The 18,108-nt window shown below is 45.6% G+C and overlaps 1 protein-coding gene across 2 annotated transcripts in view; it reads left to right on the forward strand.

Annotated features, from left to right (window-relative positions):
* TNNI3K (TNNI3 interacting kinase) overlaps window positions 1-18,108 on the forward strand; it is a 65,482-nt gene that overhangs the window by 32,806 nt on the left and 14,568 nt on the right. For both annotated transcript variants that reach the window (XM_074152681.1, XM_074152682.1), the window contains exons 18-21: window positions 10,504-10,556; window positions 10,942-10,994; window positions 12,156-12,288; window positions 15,730-15,839. In XM_074152681.1, the coding sequence (XP_074008782.1) occupies window positions 10,504-10,556; window positions 10,942-10,994; window positions 12,156-12,288; window positions 15,730-15,839 (349 nt within the window). The remainder of the gene's footprint in view (window positions 1-10,503; window positions 10,557-10,941; window positions 10,995-12,155; window positions 12,289-15,729; window positions 15,840-18,108) is intronic.

Below are 18,108 nucleotides of genomic sequence, written 5' to 3' on the forward strand. Positions count from 1 at the left end.
GGCTACATTGTATGAACCCACTACACTTCTATGATAAAATTTATTGTCCCAAGGTTTGGGTTTAGGTGAAGCTAGAAATCTTGAAGAGAGTGATTTGTGGGAGCCCTGGTTGGGAGAGCTTAAATTTTTTCTGTCCTAAAAACTATTATCTGGTGAAATTTGTGTTCCTCACTTGACTGTTCCTGCTCATATCTACAGCTCTAATATGGGCAAGTTATGCTTTTTTGTTGAGACCATCAATATTACTTTTCTTTTCACTTCATCATGTGAGCCACTGCCAACTTTTTCATTTATTTTTTTCATATACTTTTCACTCTCCTGAATCTACTTGGATCCGTCAACATTTTGATAAATGTCATGTAAGCATTGTTGTGTCCACATTTATACGCTGTTATGTTCTAATTTGCTCAGCCCTTCCAAAGCCATGGGCCATGAAGGCACAGTGACTGGTGTATGAAAACCTTCATCGTCAGGGTTACTGGGAGCTTTTCACTTCACTAAAACATTTTGTGACTCTCTCTGCACAGTCCCAGTTTGTTTGAAAACCCGTGTTTGTGATGCTCATTTCTAAAAGCCTTGCTTTTTATTTGTTGCAGGCAACTGTTGTTTTTCTGCTTCCTCTTGTGTGTTCTTTCTGAAAATGAAATCCTTGAATTAGTAAATCAATTTTCAATAGATTCTATATGAACATTTCCTGCTAAACGACATTTTGCAATAGGCAAAAGATATTTTGCCTGCATGGCCATGATGTCTATTCTTGTATGGCATCTTGAATATAGTAAAGTCTTTCACTAGCAAACACTTAAATAGCAAGTATCTTGTCTTTCTCCCTAAACTTGCTTCTATCCAACTTTTATAGAGCTGTGAAAGATTGTAAATGTGGCAGTAGCTTACTTTTCCAGGTATTTTTAAAGGTTTCCTCTCTCTTCGAGTTTCTGTACCAGGTACAGAACCTCCTCTTTTCTCTGGAAAGTGCGACAGTAATTGCCAGTGCCTGGCTCTTTCAGCTGCGTATCCAGCGCAGAGGTGGGGAGATGCTATTCCAGCTCGTCTCAGCTGTTCCAGTTGGCAGCACCCATGGCAGATGTCTTCTCCCTGCAGCAATGGGTATTTCCATTCTCTGATAGTATCACAGTGGTTTGAAAAACAAATGAATTAGTGTGTAAAAACTCAGGATTTTCATTTTTTCCTAGAAAAACTGATATTCACCACTCTTCAGCCTATTTCTGAGCTGCCTGAAAAAGTACAGCTGATCCTGAGCTGTGGATCCTTTGGGATAACAGACTGGTGCGGTGGCACCGGGGGGGTACCAGGGATCCCATCCCTTGGCAGAGCTGGTCCTGCCCAGGGCCGCCTGTGAGCAAAAACGTGGCTCTCGCTCTCCTGACCTCCCTCAGTTAAAGATATTTTAACTCCCCTTAGGCAGGTAGGTCCTTCCCTGCTGATTAGAGTGTCACAGATACCTTCTAAATAACGCTAATTTGTGCTGCACAAAATCCTGATATACTTGAGTTGATCTTTCCAAATTGGGGGAAATGTAGTGTTTTGCATGGAACACACACACTGAGTTCCTTTTTCACTTGGCTGCTGGCTGTGCTTCATCTTGATCAAATATAGAAACAAAAGGAGAAAAATAATCAAAGCCTCGCTTTTGTTAATTCCGGGTGTCTGTTCTTCACAAGTTTGTCTTCCATTTTCCATCTTATGTACGTTACTACAAAGTCTCTCCCAGGAAACTGAGAACCATAAAGCTTTTTCAAAGTTTGAAAGAAAAGCTTACATCTCCAGACATCCTTCTAGCATAATAATGAATTTTGATCCATTGTTACTGTTCTGTCACAATAAATGAATTTTATTGAGCACTTTTGGAGAGCCCAGAAATGAATGCTAACTCCCCCATACATCCTGAACTATAACCACGCTCCCTCGTCACTGAGCGCACGGTTACTTCTTTTGGTGGTGCCCGACAGAGCCCTGCCTGCCTCTGCCACTGCAGCCCTTGTTTTAAAGCCAGGAATTCAGAAAGGCACGTGCCGCACCAAACCAGCGTGCTTCAGCCTCCATCGCCTGACGATGAGAGAGGCCCAGCTTCAGGACAGGGTGGATGGGGGTCCTGCCTGGGGCATCCTTCCTGTTGGGAGGTTTTTTCTTTAGAGTGTTTCCTCTTAAAAGAAAAACAAACACACAAAGTTCCAACCATGAGGTACCTGAGTCTTCATGTCATAGAATCATAGAATCACAGAATGGTTAGAGTTGGAAGGGACCTTAAAGATCATCGAGTTCCAACCCCCCTGCCCTGGGCAGGGACACCTCCGCCAGACCAGGTTGCTCAAAGCCCCATCCAGCCTGGCCTTAAACACTTCCAGGGATGGGGCAGCCACAGCTTCCCTGGGCAACCTGTTCCAGTGCCTCACCACCCTCACAGGAAAGAATTTCCTCCTAATAGCTAGTCTAAATCTCCCCTCTTCCAATTTAAAACCGTTACCCCTTGTCCTGTCGCTACATTTCCCGACAGAGAGTCCCTCTCCGGCTCTCCTGTAGGCTCCCTTCAGATATTGGAAGGCTGCTGTGAGGTCTCCCCGGAGCCTTCTCTTCTCCAGGCTGAACAACCCCAGCTCTCTCAGCCTGTCTTCACAGGGGAGGTGCTCCAGCCCTCTGATCGTCTTCGTGGCCCTCTGCTGGACCTGTTCCAACAGGTCCATGTCCTTCCTGTGTCGAGGACTCCAAAGCTGGACACCGTATGCCAGGTGGGGTCTCATGAGCGCAGAGTAGAGGGGGGTAGAATCACCTCCCGTGACCTGCTGGCCACAATTCTCTTGATGCAGCCCAGGATGGGGTTGGCTTTCTGGGCTGCCAGCGCGCATTGCCAGCTCATGTTGAGCTTCTCATCCACCAACACTCCCAAGTCCTTCTCCTCAGGGCTGCTCTCCAGCCATTCTCCACCCAACCTGTATTTGTGCCTGGGATTGCCACATCCCAGGTGCAGGACCCTGCACTTGGCCTGGTTGAACTTCATGCGATTTGCACGAGCCCATCTCTCAAGCCTGTCCAGGTCCCTCTGGATGGCATCCCTTCCCTCCAGCGTGTCGACCGCGCCACCGAGCTTGGTGTCGTCATCCACAGACGACTCTTCCCTTTGTTGTGTCTCCCTGTGTGAAAAGGGTTATGTGACCACTCATTAAAACACTGCCTTCCAGCTTTTGTCCATGGCCCTTCCTGAGCCACCTGGGCCCAGTGTCCCCAGCTCAGCCACATCCCTCTGGCATCCTGAGTGCGGTTGAGAAATCCTCTCTCAGCCCGGGCCGTAGCTCAGCATCTTGAGAAATTACACTCATGTCTATGGGGCACCAATCTTCTGGGGTCTGTATTTCTGTAAACAGGAGAGCAGGGAATCAGAGCAAGGGGTTTAGGTTTTGTTGCTGTATTTCTGCACCTGAACAAGCACCACAATCAGGAGAGGTGTTGGGAACCTCAGTTTGCAGCTCGGTGGCACCCCTGGACATGAGCCAAAGGACAGGCACTGGCTCATGATTTATTTATCCTCCTTTCTCTGGTACACACCGTCTGGTAACACGAGATTCAGAAACACTGCCCAGGGTTCGGAAGGGCAGCACAGAGATGTTTTTAGCTGTTTTGAAAGGCAGATGCTTTAATGTGAAGACTGTTCTGCTCACATGTATATGCTTTTGCAGAAAAAAGTCAATATTACAAGAAAAGTAATTTGGACACTGATGAAATCAATAAGCACTATGGCTCACATCAGAAGTTTGTATAGAGTAATATCCCCCGGAATCAATGCCCATTGCAGGATACAACCATTTATAATTTCGCTCTGATGTTGCAATGATCCACTTCGAGGTTGAGAATAAAGGATGTCAGAGGCTGTAAATAGAGTGAAGGGAATCAGGTCACCGTTAGTCTAACTAGTACCTATCCTTACTTGAAAACTATTACCCTTATTTTTTTGCAATTTACTGACCTCAAACTATGGTTTCCCAAGCCCTCATATCTTAGAGCTCAGCTTCTCTTCTGAAAAACCTTCAATTGAGAGTGTCATGTTGAACAAGACATGAACCTGAAGTAATTCTGAAGACCAGAAAACAAACTTAGATTCACAATACACTGTTTCTACACAGCCAGGAATGAAAGCACATCATTTTTCTCATATGGGGGTATTTTTCAAACACTGTCCTTAGTCTCTTGTTCATCCCGCTCTGCGGATAATAAAACCAGAAAGACTTATTTCAGTCATCGCTCAGCGAGACAGTACGTGAGCCAGCAAGCCTTGTCCTCTGCTGTTCGAGCCAACCCTCTCAGAGTCTGGTGTGTGCAATGGAGGCCATAACTTTGGTTGACAAGTGCAGAGATTTCAGCTGGAGCCCCACTAGGTATTCAGGACTGTAAGGAACAGATAATCTATCAATCTTTTCATACCTTACCTTCACTTCAAAAGCTGCAGGTGCCCTGGAACTACCAACATCTATTGACCCACCCCCTCACCTTTTCTTGGGTTGTCACAGGACTTTTATTCTCTTAATGTAAAGTAGGTGCCTTCCAAACCTGCTGTGTTCTCTCTCTTTAGTCAAGTTTTGCGGTTTTTGTCCTCGTGGTGGAGGTGTAGGTGCTCACCCTGGTTTTTAGCCACTGTAATTCCAATTTGAAGTCCTGTAAAGTTGTATGTTGTTAGTTAGCTACCTTCTGCAAAAGGGCTCGTACTTGCTACACTGGCATGAAAAGGAGAGTCTTTCTACAGCCAGTTCTGAACACAAGTAGATAAAAAAGTATTTGTATATGGGGAGGGAACACTTCAGTTCTGACCACTATGTGCTGTCAAATGTGTCTCATTGTAGTAAAATGACACATGGTTTTCTGTGCTTAATACCATATGAAGACGAAGAGGAGCAGGAAATAAATGCATTCAAAAGGCATTTATGGAGCCACAGAAGCAAAAGCCCACATATGGATAAATACGCATATAGGTGTTTACTCAGTGCTTGGGTAATTAATGAATCCCCTTAGCAAGTCCCTCCGTAGCTTGGTGCACAGAGCTGCTTGCGTGCTGAGAGATCAAAGGGAGGCCGCGGAAAGCTACAGTTAAAAACATCATAGAACAGTGAAGTCGGGAGGGACCTCCAAGATCATCCAGTCCAAACCCCTCCCCGAAGTTGAACTGACTTCAAAATGAAATGCCTGTATGAAATCTAGTAATAGTATACAAAGCTGGTTTCAAACCTTATCTCTGGCAGAATATTTCATTTCATATGGCAAAACCCACCAGTAGATTAGACTGGGCCCCTTACAAAACACAGAAGAGGAGACACTTTGCACCAGATTCAATTTTGGTCATTTTGATTGACAGAGCTTCAATCCTTTGCTTTGCTATCCCTTCATAAAGAAGCACCAAAAGAAGAGAAAGGGCTGCTGCCGGCAGCTTTAAGTTCAAGTTCCACAGCCCAGTCAAAAGCCATAAAATGGGGACTGGTGTTAGGAGAAAGAGAGATTTTCAAGATTAAGCTTTTCAAGACTCACTAAGTGGCATTTGCAGTGTCACAGCACTCGGAAAAGCAGTGGTGTCTCCTAAATGAGCAGGGGACGTGTCTGTCTTTGAGAGATGTAACCAAGAGTGTTAAAGAAACTGATTTGATTTAATGCTCAGTGCCATTCGCTGGGGATTAAAAGGCTGAGAGGGGACAAGGGATCTCTTCCTTTTTTCTGCCTTTCTTGGTCCGTTAAGGATCGGGCATATAAAAAGTAAAATAAGATTTTTTTAAAAGGGATGTCTAACTGATAAAGCTTATTAATCCCAAGTGGTTTAGTTCCAGAAGAGACTGACAAGCAAAACAAACATACAAAACTACCTTAATCTGTAGTGCTGTGTAAGATAACAGAGTTGGCAAAAACATGCTTTGTAACTGTTTGCTCTTTTTCTCTATACTTTTGGCAAAGCAAATATAATTTGAATTATCTCTCCAGAATTAACATGTGCATTTAAGCTAAAACAAGTGCTGCCAAAGGGTATAATTGATCCGTATCACAGAGACCCACGATGGAAGAAAATTCAGAGATAAAGCGAGATGCTTCCAAACTGCGCATTGCATCCCCCTCTAGTGACCAGTCCGCGCACACAAACCTTGTAGGGCTGACTGGAGACTCCCCGTCTGGAGTATTTTCTGTCAGATAAGTGATGGGTTTGGGTTGTTTTCAGTAAGACATGAAGTTCATGCCATTATTCCTGGGAATAAACACTCCCCCCACTGAAATGGAAACCAGAATTCCCACCTTGGCCAATCATGTTTGTGCATTTTAGTGTTTCTTTTCTTAATTTTTCAGGAAATTAGTGCTTAGCAAATCGTGTTTCACTGGTGAGCGGGACATAAAACTCTCTGGAGTAACGGCACAGGATTGTGCAGTCTGCTGCACCGGGGCAGAGCTGGCTGCAGACCCGACCAGACCCTCTGGACATCTTTGCTCAAACTAGAACAGATATTGCTGCACGTCAGAGGCGCCCCGCTCCGTCCCCGTGCATTGACCGCCTGGAAGCCAATGCATACACGCGCGAGCAGGCAGGGAGCGGGCTGGGCTGTTGCAGCCTCTTCAATGCACTGTGAGGGATGGGTTGGTGCTGCCTCCCCGTCCCGCCAGCCTGTCTCCAGCAGTGAGGTGCAGTGATTGCAGGTGCCCAAATGAATGGAACCGAACCCTGCCTGTCCCCTTGCCCTCCCGAGACTCCTTCTTCATTCGGGTGGTCACCTGGACTCGGGACCCCATCCTTCTCGCCTGGCCTCTGCCTGCAGAGAGACCAGGCACAAGGGAGAGCTGGCAGGAGGCTGGGTCAGTCAGAAGACAAGCAGAAAGTGGCAGGGTGGTGACATCATTTTCTGTGTCCTTTACTGCCTTATTGCCCAGCTTATATCAAATGCCAGGCTCTGGTCAGGAGTGGTACCCCAGTGTTTCCAGGGGGCTAGACTCCAGGTTTTGTCTGATGCACTCCTCGTGTGTGGGGACACATCCCCCCAGCAGCTCTGGCTGTGTGACCAAGGAGAGAGCACAGCCGCTCACTGGTGGCAGGAGGTTGTCCCAGTCCTCAGCCTGGGCTCTGGCTCAGCCGTGCTGTCAGGCTGCCCACAGGTCTCCTCTCAAAGACAAGGAGAGGGCAGAAGCTGCCAGGGGATGGGTGGATGGCTGCAGGCACAGAGTGGGCAGCCCCAGGTGCTTCTGCCTCTACCGGCACCACAGCTTGCTCCCCACAGCCTTGGAGACGGGGTGTGGGGAACGGGTACCAACAGCTGAGTATTCATGAGTGCAGAGGAACCCACACTTGAGCCCAGTGTGCATTGGGTCATGGTGACTTCATTGGAATGTCTCACCACCTGGAGGGGACAAAGATGCCCTCAGAAGAAGGTGCCCTCAGAAGAGGATGCCCTCAGAAATCCAGAATACCTTTCTGCAGGTAATGGCCATCCAACTGCCAAGTGATGCTGGAGAAGTGAGGCTCACGAGTTTCAGTCAAGGTGCAATAATTGCAGTGACTTTAGAGGAGACTTTGTTTTAAGCTCTATATATTGCTCTGAGGAAGAAATTCTTCCCTCCTCCTCAAAAACATAAGTTGGGTACCCGTTGTAAATGCCAGCCACCTTGGAGCCCAGCTCGCATATCCCCCTCCCCGCTGCAGGGGCTGGAATAGTGCCACAGCTCCCCACGCTGACATTCTCCAACTGCCAAGGTATGTGCAGAGAGAGACCATTGATCCTGGGACTGCTTCCAAGTGCCCTGATATATTAATTGAACCGAACTCTCCCGGGAAATGCCAAATACATAGCGATGGCGGTTTTCCACCGTAAGTTCCTACACAGCCGGAATTTCTTCTTATTTCCATTCTGCTTAAGCAGTAGAGTTTACAGAGACTCACCCTCAATATTTTAATTTCTATCAGCACATATTGTTTCAGACATTGATTTCCAAGTCAAGAGAAGGCATTTCTAAATGCCAAGCCCGTGTGAGAGGTTCCCGAGCTCGTTGCAGGTGAGCTGGTACCGCTGTACCAAACACACAGCCCTGCCTGAGAATTCCAACCCCGAGCTGAGCCCGCTGGAGTGTGGTCAGGGCGCTCTGCCCGGGAGACACCCCTGCCCCGAAGGGTGCGCAGGTTGAGCACCCCCCAGGGCAGATGTTCTGCTGGCAAGGTTGGAACTTCTGTCGTGGTCACTCATATCTGATCTGCTCTGAATCTCCAGAGTTTAGGAGGTGATACTTTTCTCACCTGTATCATCCACTCTTTCATCTGTTCAGTCCAAGAATAAAGTGCCCCCAAATGAGAATTCATTGTTTTCCAAGGATAATGTTACTTTTTTCTCTTATTTGAAGCTATCAAGGTAAAAAAGTGTAATAAATTCCCACTTGGTTCCTGTCTAATCTGAATGTCTTCCTTTTCACAGTTTCAGTGTTAGAAATACTCTGGTTTGGTTTGCTGTGGTTTAGTATGGTTTGCAGCTCTTCTGCCCGCCTGCTCACAAGATGGCACTTTTATAAAATGGATAAGAAATATTTTTAGTCTTACGTAGAAATCTTTTTGTGGTTGTTTTGTTCACACTTGGAAGCTTATTGTTTAAAATGATCTAATTTATAGAACGGATGCATAGGCAGATTTCCTCCCAGACGTTTTCCATATCCTTCACAGGCTTTGAACAAATAATATGTAAATAAGGCTGAATTTTCTTCACATTACCTTCACTAAATGGGTTTAAACCACCACACAAATCTCATAATTCACCTCTCTGGTTCTAGTAGTTTTAGGACAAATCCAGTAGATTTAACTTTAAGCCTCCAAATATCTCTGCTGACAGCGTAAGGTGAAGTTCTAGTTATCCAGTCCTGTAAATTCCCTGAGACCCGCAGTTGCTATGGTTTCAAAGATTCCACAGAAATCAACACACTTTGATAGGTGTCAGTACAAGTAATTATCTTTGATAAACGATTTCTCTGATCTGTAGGTGTCCTGCCAGAGGTTGCCCCATACAGGTGCTGACCAAACAGGGTTTTTCCCGAGTTTATTCCTTTCTTCCTAACTCCAGAAGCCGTCTGGGGCAAAGATGAAGAGTTTATATTGAAATAAAAATCTAATGTATACATCCAACGTGAATATCACGTTTTCCTGGGTGTTCTCGCTGTCTGCAGCTCGGTTGGAGACGTGCCCGTGAGCCTCCCCCGGCTGCAGCACACCTGAGACTGGGTGTTTCCCACGCTGCAGCCCCCGGCGCGGGGGTGGGCAGGGGCTCCGCTCCCCACAGGGCACCAGCCGCCCCCCCACATCGTTTCTTGCTGCCGGCGCTGGCTGCAGCCACCGCTCTCCAGGGATGCCGATCCCATCGGAGGGGGCTGGGGAAGGAGATGCCACCAGGAGCTTCTACTGCCACAGCCCAAACGCACGGCGGTTTTTGCAAGCCTAATTTTTAAGGATAAATGCAAAATGTGGTTCTTTCGCTGTCCGATAATGAGCAGTACTTTATGCTTGTCATTATGCCCGTCAGACAATGACAAGGAATATGCATTTCAGGGACAATAAGGTGAAACGGTAAAAGCTCCCAAAGTGCTCCTGCCTTGTGAAGCAGCTGGAAGTCCGGCGCTTTGCCTGGGGCTCAGCTCAGGCCCAGAGTGAGAGCAGAGCCCGTCAGCCGGAGCCTGCTGGCTCTGGGAGGCCTTAGCAGAGGAGATGCTGCAGAACGGACGAGGGAGGGAGGGCAGGGCTGAGATCCTACCTCTGGCCACTGACTGATCTCCACCAGTGCCAGCAGGGAGCGGCTCTCACCCTGGATGCTGAGACAAGCTCCGGGGTGAATGACGTGCCTCCTTTTCAGAAACAAAGGCAGGTATTTTAAGAAATTAAGTACCTTTGTCTCATGAATGTAGCGTTTGCATTATTAAGTGCGGTTATTAAATTGAATAGGACTTACCATTGCATCATCATTTTTTTCCACCAGGTAGGTGGATTTCTTATGGCTTCTGGTGATCTATTCTATACAGACTCTTCAGATCTGCCCCTTCCCTTCTATACATCGGCATAAATTAGGAATTACCCCTATGAATTTACACTTATACAAGCCTTAAAAGAGAAAAGAATCAGTCCATGGAATTTTATGTAAAGGCCATCACTGTGTTTGTATTCAAATACCATCTTTTTCACTTCATCACTGTGATTGAGTGCACATATTGAATGAAGCTGTTATACTCGATCTGTAACTAATTACAGGAATTGTCTTGCTCTAGTATTGACTAGAAACTGACATTTTCATTTGTGGAGCTGTTGGGTTTGTCTTCTCAGAGTTAGTCTGTGCTTTATAACAATAAATATGAGCTGTAGCTAAAAGTGGTTTATCTATAGACATTTATCTACTTAAGCGGGTGATTTGAACTCCTCCAGATTTTAGCTGTGAACAAAAAATTGTAAAATTTCCTCCATATTTAAGACACTATTAAACAATCGTGTATAATTATTTTCTTCCCCAGTCACAATATTCTCCTGTATGAGGATGGCCATGCAGTTGTTGCTGATTTCGGAGGTAAGGACTTTTTACCAAACATTAGTAAATTAATCTCAAATTCCCTAAAACTGAACTTGTGCTGGCTGAGTAAGTGCTGAGGAGGTTGCTCCTTATTTTGTTGTGATGAGAGGACGCAAAAGGCTTTAGGGATGAGAATGCCCCTGGATTTGTCTCACCTGAGGTGGGAGGTACCGCAGAGCAGCCCACTGCTCGTCTGAGAAGGAAGCCCATTCTTCTGGAAAACACATCCTTGCTGGAACACAGTTGTCACAGTTCTGGACTCTCAAACCCCCAGAATTAGTTAAAAAACAAAACAAAACTTTATACAAAATTCTTGGTAATAAGGTGGGTATCTATATTGACTTGACAGTAATTTATTTTTTTTCTGTTCTGTGTGTTTCAGAATCTAGATTTTTGCAGTCCCTGGATGAAGACAATATGACAAAACAACCTGGGGTTTGTCTCTTGTTTTGTTCCACATAATTAGTATAAAACATACGGGCAGACTCAGCTTAGGAGAAAAAGACATTAGAAATATTTTTGTTGGAAAAGATGAACCGGTACAGTATTTTATCTCTCTTTATGTTTGTTTGTGGGTTTTTTTTTCCTTTAAGCCTCTTCAATAGCAGAGATGAGTGAATATATATCTGGAACAGAAAATGATGCCTTATAAAGTTGTCTTTGGAGCTGTATTGCCCCCAAAATCCTTAGTATAGTGTGATTTTTTCAATCCACCCTTCCCCGCTCACATCCCCTTGTTGCTGGCAGGTGGTTCCTGTTTCTAATAGGGAATTAGTCATCTGGCACTGCTTTTCTTTCGGAGTTCTTCTCTCCTTTACAAGGCTGCTGCTCACAGAGTCAGCTTTACAAGACAGTGTTGTTTCTTCTTCAGTTTTAGTCCAGACGCATTCTGTGTGTCGCTCCGTGGCTGCGAATGTTTGCACCCTCAGAATGCCTGATTGTGGAACGGATGGGTGCAGCTGAAACCAGGGCTTGGCAATCACCTTTTTAACCAGTTGTAAATGCACTGCCTGTGAGAGGATCGGGCCCTGGGTCCTGGTGACGTCTCACTGAGAAGGGCTGCCTTGCAGAGAATGTAGATTAAGTTCCTGAGGGGCAGGGAATCCACAAAATCCCCTGAACTCCTGGCTCCAGTGAGAGACATCGCTGGTGGCGCAGGCTCAGAACCGGGCTGCTGCAGCCAGCAGTGAGAGCCCGAGAGAGAGGGCACCGACCCCATGCAGTTGCCATCAGTTTTTCCTCTACCTGCTGGAGCTGTAGTTAATTGGTGTTACTGGGCAGGCTCAGACCTCACGGTGTGGGCTCCAGACACTGAGCTGGGTGTTCTGCTCTTCTTCTAGCACCGCTCCCACGTCTAGAGCCCGGCCGGTCTGGCTGCAGGGGCTGAGACAGCTGCTCTTCTAGCGCTGGTACCTTCCAGGGGCAAGGATACGCTGCCTGGATTTTGCCCAGGAGGGGGAAATTTTTCCTGGCAAATTTACCAGCTACTTTATGGGGCAATGGAGGCAAGGAAATAAGAAAAGAAAGGAAAACAAGGTACCTGTGTGAGGAAGTAACCACTGTATTAATGTATTGCTGATGTTTCCTGATGCGCAGAACCTGCGCTGGATGGCCCCGGAGGTGTTCACCCAGTGCACCAGGTACACCATAAAAGCTGATGTTTTCAGCTACGCCCTGTGCCTCTGGGAGCTGTTAACAGGCGAAATTCCATTTGCTCACCTGAAGCCAGGTAAGATGCTCCATGAATTGATATTTCAATTCCTCTGAACTAGAGAAGTAGCTGCACTGTTTACTATTAACCAACACTTTACTGCAGTTTGCTGTGAAGTGCTAAGATTCTGCATTCAGTGAAAAGCACAGAATTATCCTGCTATAACTGCATATATTACTCACTACAGATCTACGTAACTCAACATTCCTTATCCAGTCCTAGGAATATGAACAAGTCACTCAAATTGTAGGCCTGTAGTGTGTCACACGGTGTTGGGATTGTGAAGCTGAGACATCTCCTTCAGCGTATTCCCATGTAGGGTAAGAGAGCACCTGCGGACCCTTGTGGGGTAGCACAGCAAATCAGCGTTCCCAGGGCAGAAGCCAAATGTCTGACTCAATTCCACTTCAGGTTCCAGAAATAAAACACCTTTAGCTGTGACCCTGAGTTTCAGCTCTGAATCATTTTGGTGTTTGTGTTCCTTTTCCACTGGTCCTTGTTTCCTGGCCATTTAGCTGAAGATCAAACCCTATGTCTCTGGGTGCAGTTCTAGTGCACCAGCATCCACATTATCAAAGCCTTCTGCCAGGCAACCATTTCTAACAGTAATCTCTGTTAATTCTGAATTAACTGTTTTGCTCCATTCAAAATACAGTCTAGATAGGTCTAGAAGACTCAAGAGGAGTTAAAGCTCAGTGAGAGCATCACAAATGAAATAAAAGGCATAAAATGATATAGGAATACTGTTTCTCTCCCCACCTCTCCTTTTTTTTTTTTTTTTTTTTCCAAACCTATTACATCAGCTGAATTATAAGGTCCCTTTCTCCTGATGCGCACGGACTGGTTGGCTTTTTTTCTTCTGCAGCTTTAACGAGAAGCATTTTCTGCCCCTTCTTTCTTTGCTGAGACACACTGCCTCAGGAAGGGCTCTTTCCTTGTCCTCCACCTTAGTGATGAGCCCTTCCTTAGCTCCAGATCACCAACAGTTTGCTTCAATCCTATTATAAAACACATTTCCCAAAGACCATGTTGGTGCCCACAGAAGTGGGGATGGTTTTCCAAAATGCTCAGGTTTGATCCAGGTCTGTTCCCCCTCAGGTGAGCCCACCAGCACCTGATGCGGGACCTCTCTGTGGCCCAAGTGAGTGTAATTTCCCCCTTCCACGGATCAGGAAACTGGGACTTGGTACGAGGTCACAAAGCAGGTGATTTTTCAGATGCAGCCATCATGGTTTACAGCAAGTCCCTGGTCTCTGCGGTACCTCAGGCTGTTCTGCTTGTGGAAGATACATTTGTGCAAAAAAAAGACACTGAATGTACACTTCTGATTCATATTTCTGTTCTGCAAAAAGCAGGTTTGAGGGTGTTGTGTGTTTTATAACCCATGTAAAAGTCCCACATTTAAGATATCTGTTCAGACAATGACTTTTCAGTGAAATACAAATCCCATATTCTTCTCAAAGTCTGTATTTCAAGGTGAGGGGTTTTCTGTATGAAAATTGTGTATGTTATCTGCAGAACACTAACTCTAATTATGCATCGCTGACTTTTTTTTTCGGTTTATGGCTATCTTTGTGCAGGCTTAGAGGTCCAGGAAGCTATTCTGGTGAAGTTCATTCAAATAATTAGGTGTTGAAAAGAAAATATGATTATAAAATGTGATTACAATGAAAACCAGGTGTCAAAGCTCTTCTCTGCTGCATGCAGTACCGTATCCAATGGGACGAGGGTGTGCTCTGCACTCAATGAGACACCCGGCCACCAGATTTCTATTTGATGAATAGGACTGAGCATTTTTATAGGTACTGAATCAAAGTCACAATTTATCAAATAGAGCACCTATTAAACCAGGTGTGTTCCCCAATTAAATCGCTTCATCATTAAGTCAAACAACCTTCAATTAACATTCTACAGTTACTACAGTTGTTCCTTGATCCATAAACAAGAAGAAATTGAAATAATGTCTTTGCAGGTAGGTTGTCGTTGATTCCTCTTGTGGTTTACAGTTGCTCTGACCCAGAAGAGAGGCAGGATCTCACCAACCAGTCAATCCAGAAAATACTGGGAGGTTCAAGGATGTCACGTAACAGAGCTGGAAAGCTTCGCTAAGTTCAGAATTTTGGGGACCACCCAAACTCTTTTTCATTTTGCTCATTTTTGGGAAGAATGGATTCTTTTCCTTCAGCCATTCTAAAACACTTGTTAACAGATACAGTTTTTTGGCTGAAGAAAAGGCCTACTGACAGTGACACAACAAACTTTGTGAAGTGTTATAGAACTAGAGAGGCACACTGTGTGCTTTTCCCTTTCTGTTTCTAAGCCTGACCCCATTACACTGGTGGAACAAATCCTATTAACTTTGGTAAGATGACACTTTTGCCAATAGCTAATATATCACTTACATTACCTTTGGCAGAAAAAATGGAACGCTTTTCATTGCTATCTTAATCTGATTTGCATTTGCCCTCTTTTCATAGTGTCTCTGGGTGAAAGATGAACCCGGCAGTGTCTGAGTCAGGGCTGCAGAACCTGGCTGGACTGGAGTCACAACTGGGCAAACTGTGTTTGTCCCCCCTGTCTCCATACAGTCACAGCATCACGGGATTTATCTGATACCAACATTCTGGAACATCGTTACGCAGACAAAAGCTGCAATGAGGACAGACAGTGGCTGAAGTTAATCTATTCTTATGATGAATACTGTGATGAGAATGTGATATGGTTAAAAAAAATATATCATTCTTATTACAATCTCCTGGTTGCAATCTTACAGCTCCCTGTGTATCCCACAAGCTCTGATCACATCATTTAAAGTGTCAGGCAAACAAAGGATTTTACTCAGCTTTTGGTAGAAGTTCAAAATGCATTTGTTTTGACTTGAAAAAACTTTACGCAAAAGGAATGAGAGGCATTAACCGTGTATTTGGATTCACTGAACGTGTAAACCCAATTAGGAAAACACTCTGGCAGTTTTGTCTCAGTCACGAGTGGCCTGCACTTATGAAAAGGCCCTCGCTTGGTTTTTACTAAAGAAACACTAGAATTAATTTTTGTCTTAGACTGTAACAGAACTGGCCATGGGTTATTGGAAGAGGCTGTTACCAATTTATCTGCAACTGGAGTAAACGGTCACCCTGGCTTAATAATGAGGATAATACATTTTTTTAAAAGTGAATTGAAGGTTAACTCATTTTTTCCCCCAAAGGCCTTTTTTTGTTGTTTGTTTTTTAGGGTTTAAGCTAAATTAGGTTGTCTTCACTCATGCTGTGTCTTAACAGCAGTGTGTTTGCATTCAGCCTTCGCTGCCTTTGCACCCAGCGTGGGGCGGGAACCCCCTTTTAAGCGCAGGTCTGACGGTTCCACCTTTCCGTCCCTGCCGGCTGTATTTCAGTGTGAGCGGGCCGTGTTCCCCGGGAGGCTGTGTGTGTCTAACGGGTGTTGTGGGCTGTTCTCTCGCAGCAGCGGCGGCAGCAGACATGGCCTACCACCACGTGCGCCCGCCCATCGGCTACTCCATCCCCAAGCCCATCTCCGCCCTGCTGATGAGGGGCTGGAACGCCTGTCCCGAGGTGAGTGTCCCCCCCGCGCAGCCCCAGAACGGGCTCTCTGCTTTGGCCAAGCACCGCTCTGGGTCACACCGCCCCCCGAAACCCCGGGCTCCGAGGCACGTGCCGTTGTGGAAAGCCCTGAGACAGGCAGGGGTGTATGGCAAGAAACACAGAGGAGGCGGTGAGTTGAGGAGGAAAGTAAATTAACGTTTCACCATCCAATGAAACTTTAAGTAATTATGAAACTTTGATTAGGACTTGAGTTATTATTGAATGAGTATAAAAATATTTCCTTCTCTCAGGCTTTTGTAGGTATATTCTACAAATTCTTGATTTTTTTCCACGTGAAAAAAACCCTATCCATGCCATCACAAAGAGAAGCCAAGTTACCCTGGAAGCGTATAAACTTCTGACCGCTTTTGTACCGTGCCCTGAGGCTGTTCCCCGATACACTAGTAGGACACAAGCGCAGGAGGTGTGTAGAAGACACCCTGGTCCTCTGGTGTTTCTGGCACGTGTCTGCTGTCCCTGCTCTGGGAACAGCCGGGGGCAGGGCTGAGCGTGTACCTGTTTGAGCGTGTCGTGGTTTGAGCAGGTACCTGTGCTTTATGAGGGAAAGAAGACCAGAAAACCCGGTGAGCAATGGGAATTTAAGACAGAGTTTAATAGATGTGGGTATAAAAAAGGGTTTTGTACATTCCGTCAAGTGAATAGTAACACATGAAGCACGGAACTGTTTTAAGTATTGCAACTGGTACATTACAGAGAGCAGACGTGGTTTTGAGAGCTGTAAATGTAAACCTTTACACTAAGTTAAATTCCCGCTGTGTGTTCCAGGTCATAAACACCACTTGGTCAGTGAACTTTTCCTGGTTCGTCTCCCTCTCGTTTCCATTCTGTGTTGTTCTGTTTGGCTCTGACGCCACCAGATGTGGTTCCGGTCTGATTCTCCCCGTTACCAAAACCACTACTCCGTTAGTCCAGTAACATTACTTTAACTGAATTACCTTTAATTTTTTCCAATACTTTAACCAAAAGCTATTTTATGGTTTTGGACTTGTTGAAATATCTCACCACAATGACACTAATAACTTTCAGGAAAGCTGGCCCAGTTTGTCTGTAGTTTTGAAGAAAGAAAAAGAGCACTGTCAGGATGGGTTTTTCCTCACTTTCCTTTGCCTCCGAAGGCGAAGCATCAGCATGTTCCGCAGATGGTGTGTACATATCGCTTCTGGAGTGGAGCTTTCAGCTTCATTTATTCTGCAAAGAATTAAAGGCCTGTTTTCTGCCTCAAAACTACCATCTCCCAGTTCTGGTAACAAAGCCTCTTCGCGTTCTTCCAGTGCCATTTCAGCTTCCTAGAGTGCATTCCTGTCTTGATAAGGCTGAGTGTTTCTAAAGTCTTGCAAATCCTGCGTGTCTCGTACGCGCACAGCACTGCTGACACGAGAACTGCTGTCACTGCCAGGCGATGTGTTTCCAGTTTCTGTAGGGCTGAGGATACTGGCTGTACCAGGGGTAACTTGGCACCTTTTTCTATAGTGTTGGTATGTTTTGCTCTTCGCATTGTCCAAAATTTGTCACATATTTTCTGGTTTGGTACCAGAGACTATTTGTGCATCTGAAAAATACTGGTTTCAACTTCAATTCATTTTCCTTAAGTGGCATTGTATTTCCTCTTTGCTCTAGTTTTGCTCCATCTTCTCCGGTGTTAGCAGTCCTCTTCGGCTTGTCTGCAATACCAGTTTCTTCTTTTTACTTCCAGTTGACAGCCGGTTAACCAGAACACTCGAGTATAAACTTGGTGACTCTGACAGGGAAGAGTGTTCATTTGTGCTGAAATTGTGCCATTCTTTGCAGAAACCTGGGCCGCAGCAGCTGAATCACAGGAATTAGAACAGGTCTCCTCATGGATGTTTTCATGGGCTTCCCAAATCCTTGACATTTCTACTGTAGTTAGGTTTTTGCTCTGGACTTTGCATTCCTGGCTTTGTCTGAAGTATTGTGCTGTATTTTCAAAAACTAGTCCTGGCTCTCTACCCCATTCAGTGCTAGGATTTATTCTCCTGAGTTCGTTACCACTCCTGTCTCATTAGCGAGACCTGAGGAAGAGCTGGCGTTCTCTCCTTTGTTAAATGCCTCTGCACGTGTCACCCATCACGCCGCCTTCACTTCCCTCTGCGGGAAATAAACCCTGCAACTCAGGATTGAAAGGACAGAGAGTTCTTACAGTCTCGGGGGGTGAGGACAGAGGTGTTTCTGCTCCTTAGGGCTTCAGCCTTGGGACTCT

This window comes from Numenius arquata, chromosome 8, assembly GCF_964106895.1.
Source record: "Numenius arquata chromosome 8, bNumArq3.hap1.1, whole genome shotgun sequence".
Taxonomy (NCBI): domain Eukaryota; kingdom Metazoa; phylum Chordata; class Aves; order Charadriiformes; family Scolopacidae; genus Numenius; species Numenius arquata.